The 18,619-nt window shown below is 40.9% G+C and overlaps 3 protein-coding genes across 3 annotated transcripts; all 3 read right to left on the bottom strand.

Annotated features, from left to right (window-relative positions):
* Window positions 1-507: 507 nt before the first annotated feature.
* Window positions 508-4,295, bottom strand: LOC142390951 (rho-related GTP-binding protein RhoA-C-like). The gene is made up of 5 exons (XM_075476850.1): window positions 4,207-4,295; window positions 3,483-3,640; window positions 2,741-2,861; window positions 2,510-2,640; window positions 508-2,403 (listed from the first exon to the last, which is right to left on the bottom strand). Exons 2-5 carry the CDS (start codon window positions 3,636-3,638, stop codon window positions 2,230-2,232), a joined length of 582 nt encoding a protein of 193 aa, XP_075332965.1. The 5' UTR covers window positions 3,639-3,640; window positions 4,207-4,295; the 3' UTR covers window positions 508-2,229.
* A 193-nt stretch (window positions 4,296-4,488) lies between these two features.
* usp21 (ubiquitin specific peptidase 21) lies at window positions 4,489-12,514 on the bottom strand. The gene is made up of 12 exons (XM_075476848.1): window positions 12,307-12,514; window positions 11,456-11,895; window positions 10,929-10,985; window positions 10,701-10,818; window positions 10,505-10,619; window positions 10,139-10,258; window positions 9,978-10,042; window positions 9,698-9,885; window positions 9,004-9,082; window positions 8,716-8,823; window positions 6,246-6,360; window positions 4,489-6,086 (listed from the first exon to the last, which is right to left on the bottom strand). The coding sequence occupies exons 2-12, from the start codon at window positions 11,609-11,611 to the stop codon at window positions 5,993-5,995; spliced, it is 1,215 nt and encodes a 404-aa protein (XP_075332963.1). The 5' UTR covers window positions 11,612-11,895; window positions 12,307-12,514; the 3' UTR covers window positions 4,489-5,992.
* An 89-nt stretch (window positions 12,515-12,603) lies between these two features.
* Window positions 12,604-18,082, bottom strand: arhgef3l (Rho guanine nucleotide exchange factor (GEF) 3, like). The gene is made up of 13 exons (XM_075476847.1): window positions 17,859-18,082; window positions 17,479-17,527; window positions 17,343-17,393; window positions 16,755-16,811; window positions 16,526-16,633; window positions 16,274-16,432; window positions 15,843-15,905; window positions 15,637-15,733; window positions 15,093-15,169; window positions 14,711-14,968; window positions 13,700-13,870; window positions 13,432-13,615; window positions 12,604-13,035 (listed from the first exon to the last, which is right to left on the bottom strand). The coding sequence occupies exons 1-13, from the start codon at window positions 17,891-17,893 to the stop codon at window positions 12,788-12,790; spliced, it is 1,557 nt and encodes a 518-aa protein (XP_075332962.1). The 5' UTR covers window positions 17,894-18,082; the 3' UTR covers window positions 12,604-12,787.
* Window positions 18,083-18,619: the final 537 nt, after the last annotated feature.

Raw genomic sequence — 18,619 nt, 5'->3', positions numbered from 1 at the left:
GTAAAAATTAATTGATCAAATCGTTCTTAATCCTGTTTCACTAAGAATACTCATGGAAAATATTTGCAATATTGCAACTATGAAAATAAATTAATTAAATTACATAAATAAAATCTGCATTTAATTTTCAGTGCAAACATTATGGACTTTAAATATTCAGCATTCACGGTTGGTGAGATCAGTTACCCTTGCAAAAACAAAACTGACGCAACCTATGATTTCTGTGCGTGCTCAACATCTGGAATGTCTGACTTTAGAGCACTAAATTAAAATGTTTATTTTCCTTATAACTAAAACTGATCATTATCACAGAAATGTTTTTAGTTTTAAATGTCAAAAATGTCATAAAAAAAATTCCATCAAGCACTTGAAAACATGACTTATTTTGTGCTCATTAAAATGTCCCTCTTTTACGATCCCATTACTTTATCACAATTACATGATTCCCTACAAGCACAGCTTTGTAGAACTATCTTATGGTCAAATATAAACTCACAGAAGCAGATATTTCAAACTGGTTATGAGTGTTTATTATTTGGGAAAAGGTAAACTAATGCCAAAAAATATAAAGAACATTGCAGTGATTATTTACACATGAAGGGATCAAAAGAACACATAAATACCTCAGAAACAAAAAAAAAAAGCCATAATACCAGCTTTGTTTCAGGATGGGAGGAGAAAAAAAAAATCTGTTTATAATTACAGAAACAAAGACTGAATAAAATTTTGAAGAAAGAAAAGAAAAAAAACAAAAATGCTGTAGCAGCCCATTCCCAAAACATTTAGTATAGCATCCCGCCCTCGACTTGCCATTAATTAAATGAGACGATACAACGGTTAAAATTTATTATTAAACCGACATAAAGTGATCATAACAGCAGGGTTAAGAAAGATGATTAAAATATACTAGGAACATCTTTTGACATCAATAATAAAAAGTTACATAATACAACAATGACGATGTCATTTAATAGGGAATGGGGGAGCACGGAGAAAAAAGGCAAACTTGAAATACACATCATTAACATGTCCTTACAAGATATTGTAAGACATACAGTACATAATGGACATAGTAATAAGATAAGCCTATCATCTATATGAAAGAATATTCAACTTATCAACTACACCGCTTGTGATTTGACCCACTGATTAACACAATCAAATCAATATCTGCTATACACACAAAAAAAAAAAACTTTCAAAAACTTAAGAAGGTTAACCTGATTGTGCCTCTGGCTGTAGTACAATGTTTTCCAGTAAAGTGAAAGTTTCTATGTCACTGAGTAGCTGTTAATTTTATTACCCCTCTGAGCCTTGAAATGTGGCCAACAGGGGTAACTTTGGCATGGAAACAAGGAGTTAGGTCAATGATGCAGAAGGCTTTTTCCATGAATACAGTACATGACACATATGTTAATACACACAATCGCACAAATATACACACATTCACTGCATGCAGAGCTGCACTGGAGAAAACGAACTACCATACAGTTGCATACACGCACTCTAAATTACAGGTAAGTAATACAGTATGGGAAAATGTCTCATACAATCTAGTTCAGGCATAGCCCTGCATAGTGCCTGAGTCAGAAAATGGGCCTGAAGAAGCCAAGCCAGTGACGGGGAGAAAGGATTTGAAAATGTGAGGCGTAGACACAACAATTGACAAACAATACCCCATTAGAGTTACCAATCTTTACCCCTCAACTTCTTCTTTCATTCTTCTTACCCACTGCTCTCAAGGCACTACACGTAGGCGATACTGTGTAAGATCCACTTAGACGTGGCCTTACCTCAAACCTATGCTAAAGATACGTCTTTCCTGTCATTTCCTTCTCATGTTTCCATCGTCTTTGGCCTGATAAGGACCTTTTGTTAATCGTTTCCCCTCATGGCACAAATCAACCCCATTTAAAACGTTTTAACTTCAAGTCCTTCCCCTGACCTTACAACCTGCCCTGATGATTTCCATGGTCTAAAAAAAAAAAGTTTTAACAGATGCCAAATAAGTGGCAAATAACCTCATCTATAAACCAAGAAGCAGAATGTAGAAGCTTGTCATGTCATTTCAGATTGGCTTTGACTTGCTGACGGTGATCAGGTGATCTGAAATTGGGCAACTTTTCTGTCCCGCCCACGCAAATGTCCCCCCCGCCCTCCCATGTTAAATGTCAGTGGAAGCAGCCTTCTTCATCTGTGCTTAAGGACAGCTCCCTCTCGTCCTGGAGCCTATAACAGTACGCAAGTGGGCTTCTTCCTATTTTTCTTGGCCTGCAGCGCTGCCCTAGTTGCCATCTCAAAGACTTCCCTGACACCATCTTTGGTTTTGGCAGAACACTCCTGGTAGCCGTAGGCACTGATGCGGTTTGCCATCTCTTTACCATCCTCAAATTTAACTGGCTCCTGAAGACACATGTAATATTGGTGAATTTTTTTTTGGCATTTGTTTTGAAAAGAAGTGCACAGCGTACTACAACGTTTAAGATAAAAAACATTTTAAAAAACACACCTGTTTCATTTTGGCAAGTTCTCGTCTAGTGTGCTCATCGTTGCGCAGATCTTTTTTGTTGCCCACCAGAATGATGGGAACATTTGGACAAAAGTGTTTCACTTCAGGGGTCCACTTTTCTGGAATATTCTCTGCAGTGAGTAGAAAGAAAAAAAAATTAGGCGTATATATCAATTTTTCTCCTAGTAATGTGCTCAAGACATAGCGGGCCGAGTGTTGCTCGTATGGCACCTAAACTGTCGGGACTGTCAACGGAGAAGCACATGAGGATAACATCAGTGTCGGGGTAGGAGAGAGGCCTCAGTCGGTCATAGTCTTCCTGACCTGCTGTGTCCCAAAGTGCCAGTTCTACCTGAGAAAAGGCAGACAGAAACAAAGCTGCTTCAAAATAACGATGACTGAATAAAATAGAAGTTGTTTAATCCAATCCATATAACAATACAACTTGGAATTGGCAGAAGAAAGGCATGACTAAACTGTTGATGGCTCAAAACCTGGGAATTAGGGAGACTCACGTAAAATCAATTATAACAGTAGCTACCTAGCTATGGAAGGCTATGATTAGCTGCAGTGTAACAATGCAACGGTTCCAAGTGATTCTAACAGAGTTTTGAACCATTTGTTAGATCAAACACAGGATTTGGTAATATCGTTATGGACTGTGACGCTTTACAATAGGCAACCCAGCTCTGAAAATGTCCCTTTGGTCTCCGGGACACTGGTCAATACCTTTCACCATTTTATCATACAGTTAATCAAGTAAAGAGTCATCAGATTAATCATTAATTAAAACTGTTGTTGGTTAGTAACCATGACAGCGTTGTATTTAGAAAGTAAAATACATGGAATTCACCAAGTCATTACAGTTCTGACGACCAGAAAATGTATTTTTCATAACTATAATTGCTCAATTTGCTATAATACTGTGCAATTCCACCTGGTTTACTGCAACCTGTGTGACAGCATCTCTCACCTGTTTTACATCCACTTCAATGTCTGCCACATAGTTCTCAAACACCGTGGGGACGTAGACTTCTGGGAACTGGTCCTTACTGAAGACAATGAGCAGACAGGTCTTCCCGCAAGCACCATCCCCAACTATCACCAACTTCTTCCTGATAGCAGCCATCTCTGAAGAAAAGAAGAAGAAAAAACAGTCACAGCAAGGTTATTGTTTGTGTAACAGCTAAGCACAACTCTGCATAACAAAACTAAAGCAGACACTCAATCCTCCTCGGCTGAAAAAGTAACAATTACAGAGCTTGCTACACTTCCAACAGATCCTCCTGGTTGGCACTTGTCTCAGCACTTGTCTCAGCACGGACAACGTTGGTAAGACCACCAGATCGAGCTCCTTGAAACACAACATTTCCATGATGATAAGACAGACGTTTAAAACAAGAATGAGCCAGGTGGCTAACAAACAGAGCCCCTCAGAGGTGTAAAACATACAACTTAATATTTCCTCGCAATGTTCCCATTCCTGCTGAGAGGCTGAACAGTGCAGTCCAGGCCTGTCAAACCACACAGCATTTGCTAGCAGGAGAGCTAACGGTGTTTCCCATGTTTCTGATAGCTGTCATTGAAGCTATTCTCTATCAAATCATAACAACATAATTTGTGGCGCTATTTCCAAAATCGTGTGACTGAACAGAAACTCGTAAGAGGGCTTAAAAGCGCTCGTTGCTTGAAATTACCTTAATGTTTCTCTGTCCGCTTTTCTCTTCTTCCTGACCGACTGGAAAACTCCGCCCACCCCTTGTGCGCATGTGCACGTGTCAGCAGGTTGCGGCACCTTGCCAGCGGAGCTGGCGCATGTTATCTTATTAAACTGATGTCTGGTTCTTTGAACACTGTTGACCTCCATAGAGCTGTCTAACCTTAAATCCTGTTGTATGGATGCTTGTATGTTCTTAGTTCTTAAAAGTAAATAAAACAATTCAACGTATCTCAAATAAAGATACAGCTTTATTCTCTATCAGATACATTTACACAAACACTGAGACTTTGGTATGTTTCAGATTTCGATAATGTATTACATTAACGTGTGATTATTGCATAGGTCAAAATTAGCTAAAAAAAAAATAAAAACAAAACAAAATAAAAACTCTAGATTAAAGGGGGTTCCACGAGCACCCATGAGACAATTAGTGATATTTCGTTCATTTTAAGGAAAAGAGGTAAATGCAAGTCTCATGAACAACATAACAAAGATCAGCCACGCATGAAATGCACTTGATAAGTGCAGTGATGATTTTCGGTGCTTGAACTTTTTTTTTCTTATTAGAAAAAAATAAGCAGTAGTCGTGGCACTGACCCAGTTACCTGTCTCATAATAACTTTAGACAATCATTTTGCTGGTAACCCATTAGGTCATAATTAACTCGGGATTGCCTGTAAATGCAGGTCAGCACTGGTCTTTAGGTTGATTAATAAAATCAATATCAATTATAAAGTCAGCCTGAACACTGAACAACTAAGAGCTCTATTAAAACATATTGATTCAATTTATATATATGTAGTAATTGTGGCGTGTGCTGAAGTTTCAGAACCCTGGACCCCTCCAAATGTTCCTCTGTTGACTATGACCAAAGAGTTCTATTTTAACTTAATTTGTCCATAGCTCTCGTTTCCAAAACACCTCAGGCTTCTCCAGGTGTTGCTTTTCAAGCTTCAGATGTTGAATGATGAGGTTCCAGGATGAGTTTTTTTTTCTTGATGACAGTTTGAAGTACACAAGTTCTGTGCGTCAATGCTGCACGGCCACTCCAGTGTGGGTTATCTGTCCCGCAGCTCTTTTTGCAGGCACTTTCATTTTTGCCTGTCAGCGCTCCTGTCTGAAAACACACCCTCTCGATCTTGCCACAACTCCCACATTTTTTCAAATTTACTTGATAAGATATAACAGCACATCATTTAAACAGCATTTAAAAGAAAAACATCTCGTTTTAATGTGTGGTTGCTGCAAAGTTTGTGGGTCACTCTTTTATCACTTAGAAATAAAACCAAAGTCGAATAATTTGACTTTTTTTTTCATTCAACTGCATGTCGCATTTCGTGAAATGTTCCATCTAAAATGTTCTAAATTCATTTTTGTTAATTTGGGTTCATATCAGCAAGCATGAATGATTATCGTACATTAAGAGCTCTGCATCATGTGCAAGCACATCATACGGTGGCCGACACGTGCAAACGCTCGATAACTACGGCACAGAAACCCTTGAGACTACAGTCTGTCTGAGCTGTCTCAGTTTTCTTACTGAGGTGAGTCAAAAGCACGGCCAAGATGTAAGCTCTGTAAAAGTGAGCATGGCTTCTGTCTGTCTCTCTCACTCTCTTCCTCCTCCTAGTAGTTTGAGGTCGCGCTCGTTGAAAGTTTTCACTGTCGACGTTCGGGTTTCAGCACTGCTTCTTCTATTCGTTTCTATGGACACTGGAAGTAAGTCTGTTCTGATTGGCTGCCTGGCTCAGCCAGTCTCAGGTCTATTTCCTGACGGTGGCGGTGCTGTTGCTGCGCTGGTAGAACAGCACGTAGGCTTGATTGGTCTGAAGCTGGTTCTCTGCGAGTGGGGTCACGCTGTAGGTGGATAAATGGAGAGAAATTGTGAGAAGCTGCTGCAGCATGACGCAAAAGGCGTCTCGGTGCAAAACTTCACATAGAACTTGCAACGTACAGTTGTCAGAACTTTGAGTTTTGGGTAAAAACCTAATGTTATGCATGCAGGGAAAGTTTCACCTGGCGTCATTGTAGAAGCACCAACCATTCTCATCGAAACAGCAGGCTGTGTAATGGCCCATGTTCACCGTCCCCGCATGGTTACATATTGCATATAAGTCATACAGAACTGAGCCTGCAGAGACAAACAGGAACACAAACATTCAAGCCATTTTTCAAAACTACTTTTAGACTATGAAATACTTTTACATTTGTTTTTAGCAGGTCAACAAAACACATTCTGGTTGCAGTTATCAGGATGTGGTCCCGTTGTATTTTGTAGTTTTGGGCTTCAAAAGTGATCACCACAAGGGGGCAGAATTTTACCAGGACAGTTGTATTTTTCTATTCCTATTCAAGATATATTCATTTATCTGTCATTTCATTTAGCATTTGTATTTTTAAAAAAGTCATATATATATATATATGATATATAACTCTTTATACGAAATTATTAAGAAATTAAGTTAATCCCTAGGGTGTTTGAGCATAGTAATTAACATGGACAGTCTCTCAGAGTACCTACAAATACAAAAATACTTGAGTGCAACAAGTTCATGATTAATAATCGTTTGAAGGAGAGAATAAAAAATGCTCATATAGATAATATGCAAACATTTGAGGGGTTGCTAGTTAACACAAAGTTTAGAGATGATTATCTGTGCAAATAAGCAATTACAGTTGATGATTATAATGAAATAAAAAGAGAAAGAAAGATGGAGTAACGGGAGTAACTGAACTGCGCCGCTGAATGCAAGATATGCTAATTAACAAAATTGTGCTGAAATCTGATCCCTCACCAAACCTAGCCCCTCTTTTTTTGGTTAATCCATCACGAAGACTAACTCTAATACTTCCAAATGCATTCAGCTATGTGTTTATGTTATGGAGTCATGTGTAGTGGACTTTTTGAGTCACCATATTGATAATGAAGTTTTTCTTTTCTATTTGCAGTGATAAGATGATAGGATTTTAGAGCCTGACCATATTCAGGTTTCACACAAACAAAAGACAGCCTCAGAGCCAACTAGGGACACAATATGGCATCTAACACTGTGTGGGCAGTCACAATAACACAGCTACCTTTACAGTTTGTACAGTGTACATTTTACGATTAGCTCAGCTTTTAGCTCAAACACGATAGCAAACATATCAACACACGTTTACTTTACACTAGCAAGAGGATAACTGTCATCGCGTCTAACCAAAAATGGAGCTTTAAAATGCATGTGGACGTGTTAGTCCCACCAAAATCATATGAAATTGAAGCCAGACTAACACAGCCAGATTTCATATCCCTGTAGGATGAAGGTTCTTTAATATGTACCCTCTTTCGCGGGTTCCCAAATGTGACTGGACAAAATTAGCAAAACCATACAGAAAATAGAATGTTAATTCTAACACTTTGCTGCGAATAGTTTGCAGGCAGTAATTGGCTGAAGTTTGGAACCAGTAGACATCATCAATCAATATGTTTCCTTCCTCGTGATACTTTAATTTCAGGTGTCTTTAGTTGTTGTTTGTTGTAAGTGAAATGCATCTCAATGAGGTCAGGATCATGAAGTGACTGACTCAGCCTCTGCAGAACATCCCTCTTCTTTATCTTCAAAGAATCTAGGTTGCTCTCTCAGTATATTTTTGGGTCATTGTTAGTCTATACGATAAAGCAACCTCCGGTCACTTTTGCATTTGGCTGAATCTGAGGGGACGGTACATATTCATCATCTGTCTTAAGAATGCTACTGTAGAACTGTCTGGCTTTTATAAGATGTATATATTTTCAACCCTTTGTATACTGCTGAGCTCTACAGTTCCACGGGATGTACCAAACCGTTGATTCTGACCCATAAAAAAGAATGTTCTACATGTTAAAGGGTTGTGATATCTAAATAGTGGAATTGCTACTGCCATCTATTTTGATGTGATTACCCTGATTTTAGACCAGGGAGTCTGTACGTTTTGCTTTGAATATCTTTTGGCAGATAGTTAAATTTTTCTAAAAATGTATACCATTCCATTCCATTCCAATGTATTTCATCATTTATGAAGTACTCAAATAGCCTGTTATGTAAGCCTGTTAAAAATATCAATCATACCCGGTTAAAACTACTTATTGAGCAAGTTTATATCCTTAGACATTTTCCCTCATTAAATCATTTTTCTGCCACGAAATAGCAGTAAATCTGCACGTTATCATCTCGTTCTCTGCATCTCTTCTGTTTCACTCACCTATCATTTCTTAAAACAAAAACCCACAGAACAAGCTTTTGGAATCTTGTTCGTTCTCTCCAGTGTCCAAAAAAAGTGTCAAAGAGTTAAAAGCCCAGTTTGTGTAATCTTTCCTGTACATTTGATCACTTCCTTCCGTTGAGAACAGGCTGCATGACAAGGAGCCACACACAGTTAACTCAAGCATCTGTGTCAAAGGAGTTCCTTCTGGGTGTATAAATCAGCAATGTGCATGCGCAAACTAAAAGAAAGCTTCCATTACCGCAGTCAACAGGGCCGTAGGGTCCAAGGTCCAGGTTGGTGAGTGGAAAAGACACATACACTGTGCTTTTACTGATAGACCACCGTGATGTTGTAAAACGATTCAGATCTGATCGGAAGTGTTAAGCATCAGTATACATTTTTTTACACATAAACATTCTTTTTTTTCCATGATATAATATAATATAATATAATATAATATAATATAATATAATATAATATAATATAATATAATATAATATAATATAATATAATACAATACATAAATGATAGTTGTTGCCAAGGATACGGATAACTATAACCTGGGGAAACCTCTGAATGGACAGCCGCTTCGTGCACTCTGTACGCCTGTTACACCTCTCACACATCTGAAAAAAAGGGAAAACACACACAGCTCTCGCTTTTAAAATGTTTCCAAATACACTAACATGTTTAATACATTCATTACTTATCTACGAATCCCATCAGTGTGCCTCTCGGAATAACATTTAACTTGTTCGAAATGGGTGCTGTATGAACCAAATTAGATTAAAATTTTACCTTTGAAAAAAAAAGGAACTAAGTAAAAAAAAATAAACAAATAGCTATAACTAATCTGTTCAACTATTTAATAATTATTCCATTCAACTTTTTCTGACTTATTGTTGACTGCTGAAAATTTGCTTTGTAATGTTGTTCGGTTTTCCTCCTCCACTGTAAATATCTACAAAGACAATCTTTTGTTTATGAAATGATGAAAAGATAAAAGATAAAAAATAAATAAAAATTAGGGACGATTACGGGATTTCTGTTGCCTGCTGTTTATACTGTACTGTTTATACGCCACAATTTAAACAAACAGACATGCAATGAGGGAAACTAATACTTTTGAAGGGTACATGCCCTTTCCCTGCTCAGAGTGTCTGTGTCACTGAGCTTTGCTCACACCGAAAGACACACACGTGATAGCCTGTAGCTTCTGCTCTCTCTCTGTGTTAACTCACTGGTGAGTTCTCCTTGTCCAGTTTCTCCTCCTGAGAGAAGAGGTCCAGGCACTCCCGCAGGGTCACCCCCCCTCCAGAGCTCCTCTTGGGGATTGGCAGCGACAGATCGCAGAACACATCGAAAGTGTTGGAGTAGTGCGAGCAAACTGAGCAATGCAGCGAGCTCCGCAGCTGGCCTGAGAACAGGTCTGTCAGGTGAGGAGAGAAAAAATGACCACTGGTTGCCATCTGCGAACCTTTTTCGACCGATGAAACACCATTGCTGGATTGCCCTCCTCACCTACTATTATGCTGTCATCCCTCTCCAGGTGCTTCTTCCACGTGGCTGCTGCCTCTTCCGAAATTCTACAGAAGGTCAGGAATGAGAGACAGAGAGCAAAATGTGGTCAGGAGAGTGGCCAGAAGAGTTTGAAAAATAGATTTTTCTTTTCCTATGCACACCTAAATCTGACATATTTTTGCTCAGGCTCCTTCCCAGTTCTTCTAGTGTTGGGTCTCCTGTTTATTCCAGTGTGCAGCTTGTCGAGTAGGAACCTAAGGAACTCCTGAGCATCCTGTTGACTGAATTAAACGCAGAGGCAGAAACACATGTTACCGTTATACAGAAGTATCAAAAAAGTTTCTGTTCTGGCACAGATGATCCATAAGTGAATGTTTTAATGCATTTCCTGGATATTGTTTGGTAGCATTGTCTTACAACCCAGCTACCTTCATGTGTTTGCAAAGAGGCTACATCGCCTGTGGCGAACTTTTATGAAGAGGTTCTATCAACCTTGAGAGAAAAAAAAGAATAATCCACATTCTTACCTGTAACCACTGAAGTAAGGCACCGCTTCTTTGAAAATACTGTAAAACTGGCGAGGATTTACAACCGTGTCCCCTTCGTTTACGTCCCACAGGCCTAACAGAACCTGAGAGAAGGCTGGTACGGAAAGACAGGCAGCAATGAGGGGAGGTGAAAATAGGACACGGGAAGAGAGCGCGGCGGAAAAGAGAAACATACCTTCCATGAGCTTAGAGTCTTCTTTTGAGAACTTCTCATGCTTGTAAGACTTTAGGAGACAATAGTTTCGCAGGCCACAGGTATGTGACAAACACTGGACCACAGCATTCAGGAAACACTGACACAAAAACAAAGTAAAGGGGGAGTCAGCATCATGATGCATAACAAATTCTGGTAATTTGATAGCAAGTCTTTCCAAAGCTGCGTCTGTCATCTTTTAACACTCACTGTGTTTCCTATGTTTCTAAGGCCAACCCTTCCACTTCCCAAGGCGAGTGGCTCTTTCTGCAAAAACAAAGAGACACCTGAACCTTAAAAGCAGATCTATAGATCTGTTGCGTGTGAATGTGCACTGTGTGTTCCTGCATGTTTGTCTGCTATGTGTCCTACTGTTTGACCCCTGGCTGTGCTCATGTCTGTCTGCATTAACCCCGCCATGTTAGCATGAGTGTAACTTTGGCAGGACAGATTTAGCCTTCTTATCCCATTAGCATAACAAGAGAGTCTAAAATAAGGTCAGTGTCCAGCACTCATCCTATTAGAGACCACAAGGAGTGCTGACAGGTGCGTAAACACGTGTTTGTAGATGTGTATTGCGTCTTGATAACTTCACGTGATTTCTTTGTTTGTTTACATTTCTCTTGTGAATGTCCTCTTACATCCACATTAAGGACAAACATTCAAGACGGTTTGAGCGATAAAGTGAAGGTTTGAGCGATAAAGTGAAGGTTTGTCTCGTGTTGTTTTGTTCACACCTCATTGTCAGTGACCAGAAGCAGACCCATCAGCGATGTGTAGAGTACAGACTGGGAGATGTCGGCCGTCTCTCTCTGTAGGCCTTTCTGAGACACCAGCGTTCGACACAGTGCCTCACAAGAGCTCTCCACATTGACGCCACTGGAACCAGGCATCCTATTATAATGGCAAACCTCTGTCTGCGGAGGCAATCAACAGGGAGCTCGAGACAGACAGAAGGCCTTCCCAGAGTCGTGTAAGCCTCGTGGTACCCGAGCCCAGGGGGAGTGTATCAGCTGTATCTGTTTTTTTCACATGCGGGTTAAATTGGTGAGGAGGATGCAGTGGCAGAATGTAAGCTGTGTGACCAAGTGAAACAGTCCCCCTCTTATTCAAGTAACGAAGCCCAATGGAGTCGTTTCCTGCCTTTCCAGGAGAATGACGGGGTCGACATTCACAGCTGTGAGTAAAAGAACAGGTCATTTGTGAATGAGCATCTGATTTGGTTCATCAGCTCCACCTTACAAAAGCTATGGTGAAACTTTTGCATGCAAGAGACCTTTAAAAGTCACGATCTAAAAGAGCTACCTTGACGAATAAAAAGAACATTAACATATGCATCTACAAAGAAAGATGATTTTTGTTTTAGACCTCTCGCACCAAGCTTCACCCACAGCTAAACCTACATAAGAGACTCTGTTATGTAACCAACAATACATTACGCACCACAACAACCAATCAATGCCATCCCAGGGTCGGTTTATGAAGGTAAAAGGTAACAACTAACAAACAAAGTTTCCATGTAACACCTGACAAGTATAGGAATATTAAACAGAAATACTAACAGATACAGCGAGCGATTTGGACTCACCTGATCACTTGGCCGTTCTATCTGTGGACAAACTGTCCCAACCAAACTGTTCCCATCATCTGCTGAGCTGTTAAAAATGCATAAGGGGACGTCTACAGTTTCACTGTGGGCTAGAACTGAAAGTCTACCTCTCTCTCCCCTGCCCTGTCACCGATGTCACAGAGAGAAAGACCGGGAGACAGAGAGAGTGAAAAACAGGGAGGGAGGGAGGATAATCATCTCTAATCTTTTCTCTGTAGATCTTGTTGGCTATACATAGACATGTCATTGTGTACTTTCCCATGAGTGCCTCACCAATCTTTTAAGTGTCAGTTTATTAGAATACAACAACATAAACATTTTCCATTGCAAATTCACATTCATTAATACTGTTCACAGTCCGTTCAGTCCAAGTACAAATATTTTTCACTAACAGTTCCATTTATTTTCTCTACTGTCATCTATGGTGAACCCACAGGACACCTGGCGATCAGTCTGACAGTCAGCGACTAGTTTGGTCTGCCATGTCCGTGTCCGAGCTGAGGCTGAGCTCGGCGATGTGACACAGGGCGGGATCGAGGTGAAGCGAGAGCGGCGACTGGCTGGTCTGAGAGGTCCTGTCTCGGGACTGCACAATCGCTTGGCGCAGGCAGGTGATCCACTGCTGCTTGCTGAAGGAGTCGTTGGCCTGCAGGCTGTAGGGGTTCACTTTGGAGCGCCCTCTGCTGCTCACACGGAAGCAGTTCTTCACTACAAGATGGAGACAGAAAGGGGAAGGAAGGAAATTGAACGAAAGCAAAGTTGTAGGTTTCAGTTCAACGAAATGTGGTTGGGGCGACATGGTTTTCTCTCAGTGAAAGGGGGTGTTGGATGTTGTACATGCACTGGTTAATCGCATGCAGTGCAGTGCTGAAACTGCTGATTATTTGGTCAACAGTTTGGTCCTGGTAAAATTGTGCCACTTGATTTCCTTTATTCTTGTAACAAAAAAGACTGACAATTCATTTATGAAAAAGTAAACGTTTGGAATGAAATAAGACTTTCACAATGAAAATAATCACCAGCTACAGGCCATCAATGTATTTGTGTAATTCATCATTTAACGTAAAAAACAATGTTTTAGTCAGTTATTTGAATTCATTTTACCTTTATCATTCCCCCCAGTGAATGCTCCTCTGAAGGTGCCTCCTCCACCGGCCTCACCATCTGGGATCTCCTCCAGATTTATCAAAGCGTTCTGCAGTGGTTGCCGGTACACGTTAAACACATGCCCTCCCTCCCCCGGTCTGGTCAGCACCAAAGCCAGCTCAAACAGGAATACATGCAGCCGCTGACAGACAGGAAGACAGACACAAACAAAGTGACTCAGCAGTATTTGAGACAACGGGCACTTTTAAGACAGAGTCAAACGTACCTGTCCCTTATTGTTCTTCAGCTCTCCGTGGCAGTAGATGAAGCGGGACTGCTGGATCTCCGATAGTCTCTGGCTGTCTTCGAGGTAAACGAGGCCTCGCCTGTAGAACTGGCACTCTGCCTCGCCCGTTTTCTTGTTCACCTCAGCCACAATGCTATGGATCATCTCCAACTGAGAAGAACAAAGCTTTGATCAGTAAACATTTTTAAACTGCCATTGTAGTCATTGAGAAAGTGTTCCAATAGCCCATTTGAGAAATAGGACTAAACAAAGAACATATATCAAGATGTGGTATGACAGTTTGCAGTTTCAAACAAAGCTTTGTATTTCCAAAGTAAGAGTCTATATTGCAGGCAGAAGTGTACCCTAAGCACTAACTGGTTTTCCATTTCACTTTCCTTGTGATTCCCTTGGTGTCATGTAATTACACACCAACCAAATGGATATTTTCAAGTTTCTAATTACACACCACAGGATCATTTTCAGTTTATTCTTCTAAACCAGTGTTCGTGGCACCTATAATTATAGCTGAATCCAACACTTCTCTCACAACAGGCCAGGTACATAATGCATGTTCGTAACATTTCAGGGCCTTTAATAGTTTGGATTTGTCAGTGGTAATCTGTAGAGTAAGACGGACAAAAGTTCATTTGCAGTTGACCAAGAGAAACGTGTGTTAGTGTCCGCGATTGTATAAATAATGGGCAGCATTCATTCTCTATCAGAAATATCATATTAAGACAAACACCAATTGCACAAACCACCAATGCAGATATTGGTCACAGTCTGTTGCCAAAGCGACCAGTGTTTGTTTAGGCCCTGACAGTGAGTGGGCTCTCACAGATCTAACATAATGAGAGGACGCATGCAGCAAATCACAGTAAATGAGTTCACAGTCCAAAAGTCCACAGGGCTATCTTTTGGACTCAGCAATTAAATATATTACCTAAATGATTATGTGTGTGTAAATAGTGTAAATCTGCACATGTGCATGACCGGACACCAACTCACAGCATCGGGCAACGTGTCCTCATCCGGGTGTTCGCTAGGTGTGCACTTCTGTATCTCTTTTAACAGCAGAGGGTATTTGACCAAACGGCTTCGGGGGAGATCGAGAAAGTTCCACAAGTCCAATTTCCTGCTGAACGAAGACTCCTGGCACAGGCGCAGGAAGTGTTCCACTCTTTTCTCGTGCTTCTTCTCATCCAGCAAGGCCTTGGCCCCCACCTGGTTACAGCAATACGTGACATAGGCCTCCAGACAAGGGAACTGTGACGAGAAATGAGAGAGGAGGTGAGTGTTGTGGGCACGTACACCAATGAACAGAACAGCATGAGCAAAGGATGTGCTCTTTTCTTCTTGGGCTGTCTTTGGTTGCCATGGAGACACTCACCCAATTCAACAGAGTAGGCCCCACCTCCCCAACTGTCTTCTCTGAGCCTCTCAGCCGTTCTAGACGATCTAGGAGATCTGGCGTGGCATAAAAAGAGGACAGTAAGACTGACCTTAGGTCAGCATGACTACAGCTCAAAGACATTAGGATAAAAAAGATATCACATTGGACTCATCCAACTTCCCGTACCTTGAAAAAGGAAGTACATCAGCTGAAATATGTAATCTAAAGTCCATCAATATACACTCTCCTTGTTTGGTTGTATAAAAAGCTGTACATTTAATTCAAGATGTATATAAGAATAGTAACAGTAACCTAAACCACACCAGGTTTAACACTTCCTGTTAGCCTGGAAGTCTCTGCAAAAGATTTCTGCTGAAAAATAACCGAATACGATCAAACTGAAATCCAGCACATGATGGTATCTAACCATTGCCTGACTCGTGCAACTGCACACACATGATCAGGAAAGGAAAACTGTACCCACGATTGATTGGAGACTGAGATAAGGGGCGAGAACATGCAAAGATCAGAAAGGATTTACCTTCGTGGAGGGGAATGAGTGAATCCAGAGTACCAAAGATTTGTCCAAGCTCGCTCTCTGTCAAAATTTCCAACTTCAGCATGGGCTCATAGTACACCTGGCGGCAAAAGAAATCAGGTAAGAGAGACTGAAATGGCTGAAATGATCAAACACTAAAGTGTGTTCAAAATATTCTTTCAGAATGGAGTCATTTGGCGAACAAGTACCTTTTTGACCAAACTGAGGTCGTCAATGAGCTGTCTCTCCCCCTGGGTCAGCTCGTAGATCACCTGCAGAAGAGTCCAAACCGTTCAGCGGCTGCACACACTACCTCAAACGTTAATGCAAACAAAAACACTTCCCAAACACAGCTGCATGAAATGTGAGCTGCTTGGACAGATCGCATGAGCTCTCACAGCTGATTGTTCAGGAAAGGAAGTTGAGCCTCCTGTGCCAGCTCACATCCTCTTTCATCATACCCCTGCAATGCAGCTTCAGAGAAATGAAGAGCTGGTGCTAGTCATCACACCCACATTGCAACCACAGCTTAAACTATACCTACCCCCCTACCCTGCCAACAAAAATAAAGACAGAATAGTTATTATTAACAGCTGCAGAAAGTTGATTTTCTGCAGCGAGGGCCCACTGCCCCACACACCTCTTGACGTTTGATTTCCTTTGCGGTGAGGTCGTGACTCTCCACAGTGTCGCTCCAGCACTGGCTGTTGCGCCGACGTGGGAATGACGAGGCCTTTGTGCGCGGACGCAGGGGAGCCGGGGGCAAAGGTCGAGCATCCGTGCGAAAGCTAATCGACCGCTGGGAAAAGAGAAAAAAGTTGCTGTTTGTCTGCATTCAAAAGTCACTAGCTGGTCATTTTGTGTAACAACAGGAATGTTTGTGCATTGTTACCGAAATAGACATCCCAATGCGTTTCAGAGCAGGGGTCTTCACTGGGGTTAGGACACCTGTTAGGCTGTTGGACTTCACCACGGGCTTCACTCTTTTATTGCTGGGTTCCTAGAACAGAAATCGGCATTGAAATATGAAAATCAGGCTTCGGAGGGTTTCCACAGAAGCCTATCAGAGTCTTCAAGCAGCTGAACACACACCTGGCACCTGTAAAAGGGGAACACCTCACCTCTGAATCCTTCATGTGGTCCGACATCATTTCATCTTCCTCCTCTTCCTCGTCATCCTGATAAATGGAAAAAGTTGAGAATGAACTTCACATGAAAGATGTGAGGAATATGGAAAAAGAGAGCGGTAGCGAAGGGTGAGACGTTGCATGGTGCAGATCGCTCATTTCCTGTGTGTCTTTCAATGAGGAAGAAGGTTGAAAGTGTGCCTCAGTTGTTGAATACAAGATGTCTGCCTGTTTTTACCCCACAAACCACATCTGCTGTACATCTAATGTAGCAACAGTGAGAAAAAGTGCTAAAATACCGTCAGTAAAAATGTACCATATGCCTACACGACATGACACAGCAGATCAGGAAAATCTGAAATGTCGAGCCATCGCAATAGCTGGAAAACAACGAGATGTGACACAAAGATGTCTAGGTTTGTGAAATCGGAGAGATTCTACGGCCGCACAGCTGAACAGAACGCTCACATCACAACACAGTTCTGCACTCAGCATTGTGGTCACAAAGGTAAGGTTGACTAACTTCCGCTAGTTACTGAGAAACACAGACATGATTATGATTCCACTCAGATTAATACTCACCTCTATGATTCGGATCACAGGTTCAGGGACTGGGTCTTGTTTTCTCTTCTTCTAAAAGCAGCAATTTATGTAAAAGTGAGTTTCTTGGATTTCAGGATTTGAAAATACCATACATGAAACATAAAAGGTAGCTTACCCCAGCATGGTCACAGAGGACGGAATGAGTCTCTCCTGACATACCAGACCTATGAAGGACAAAAGTCTTAGGCAAAAACTTAAGATTTTCGTTTCTATTCAATGACATTACTCGGACGGTTGTAGTAGTGCTAAAACTGCTAACTTTCTTCCACCATAGGCTGTATAAAAGCATTAAAGATGCAGCAAATATTTAGCCCAGAACAGTTATATGCAGGGTTTCAAGTTCTGTCATTAAGAGGCTGGATATGGAACAACTTCAAACCTGAAGCCACCCCCCTACATCATAAAATTTAGGGTGAATGTTGATTCCTCTCATTAATTAAAACACTTTGCAGAATCAGTGTAGAAGCTAATCAATAAATGCAAAAGATACCACACCAGGAAGTCCTTGATTCACTCTCCTCCACTTCCATCTTTGCTTTCTCCTCAGTACATCTTCACAAACTCATGTCTTCCTTCTCGACTTGAGAACTGGTGAAATAATCCAGATTTACAGCACTCTTCTGTACCAGAGCTGGCGACGGGCTGTTTGCATTGAGCTTATTCAGAGTTCAGTGCACTCCTTCCTCATCTCGCAGCAGACCACATCCTTTAGAGTTGCACAGAACTCACATATCCGCTCTTCTCAGGGAGGAGTGCTCATACTTGACATGCAACTTCTTACTATAACCTGTCAGCTGGACCAACTTTACACATTTATCCATATCGCCAAATAAAGCATCAGATAATACAGCGACCTGATATAACACACAAGAGGAAGTGAGTGAACATACTGAAGTGTTCTTTTGAATTCATAATCTGTAGGCACTTTTGCTAAATTAAAGAAAATGCCTATCACGTCTTCTATACTCTACATTAGGAAGAGGGAAAAAAAAAAAAAAAAAAAAAAAAATCAAATCTATCAAATCAATCTATAAGGGTTTTTCCATTCCAATTTCACAGCTTGGCATTTAGCTGCTACAGTCTGCACTTCCCGGATATGCTGCTTTGATAATGAAACTTCTCATCAGCCCACAGCAGGTCAGACAGGAAAAACATGAACTTCTGATGCAGTGAAATGTGTCAAAGTGTTCAATCAAGTCACTTATTCAGCTTTTTCTTTTTAAATTCATTTTTATTAAGCCAAAATCTTAATCAAA

Source organism: Odontesthes bonariensis, chromosome 10 (genome assembly GCF_027942865.1).
Source record: "Odontesthes bonariensis isolate fOdoBon6 chromosome 10, fOdoBon6.hap1, whole genome shotgun sequence".
In the NCBI taxonomy this organism is placed as follows: Eukaryota; Metazoa; Chordata; class Actinopteri; order Atheriniformes; family Atherinopsidae; genus Odontesthes; species Odontesthes bonariensis.
The sequence above is the reverse complement of the archived record's forward strand: the minus strand, read 5'-3'. Positions and strand labels throughout refer to the sequence as shown.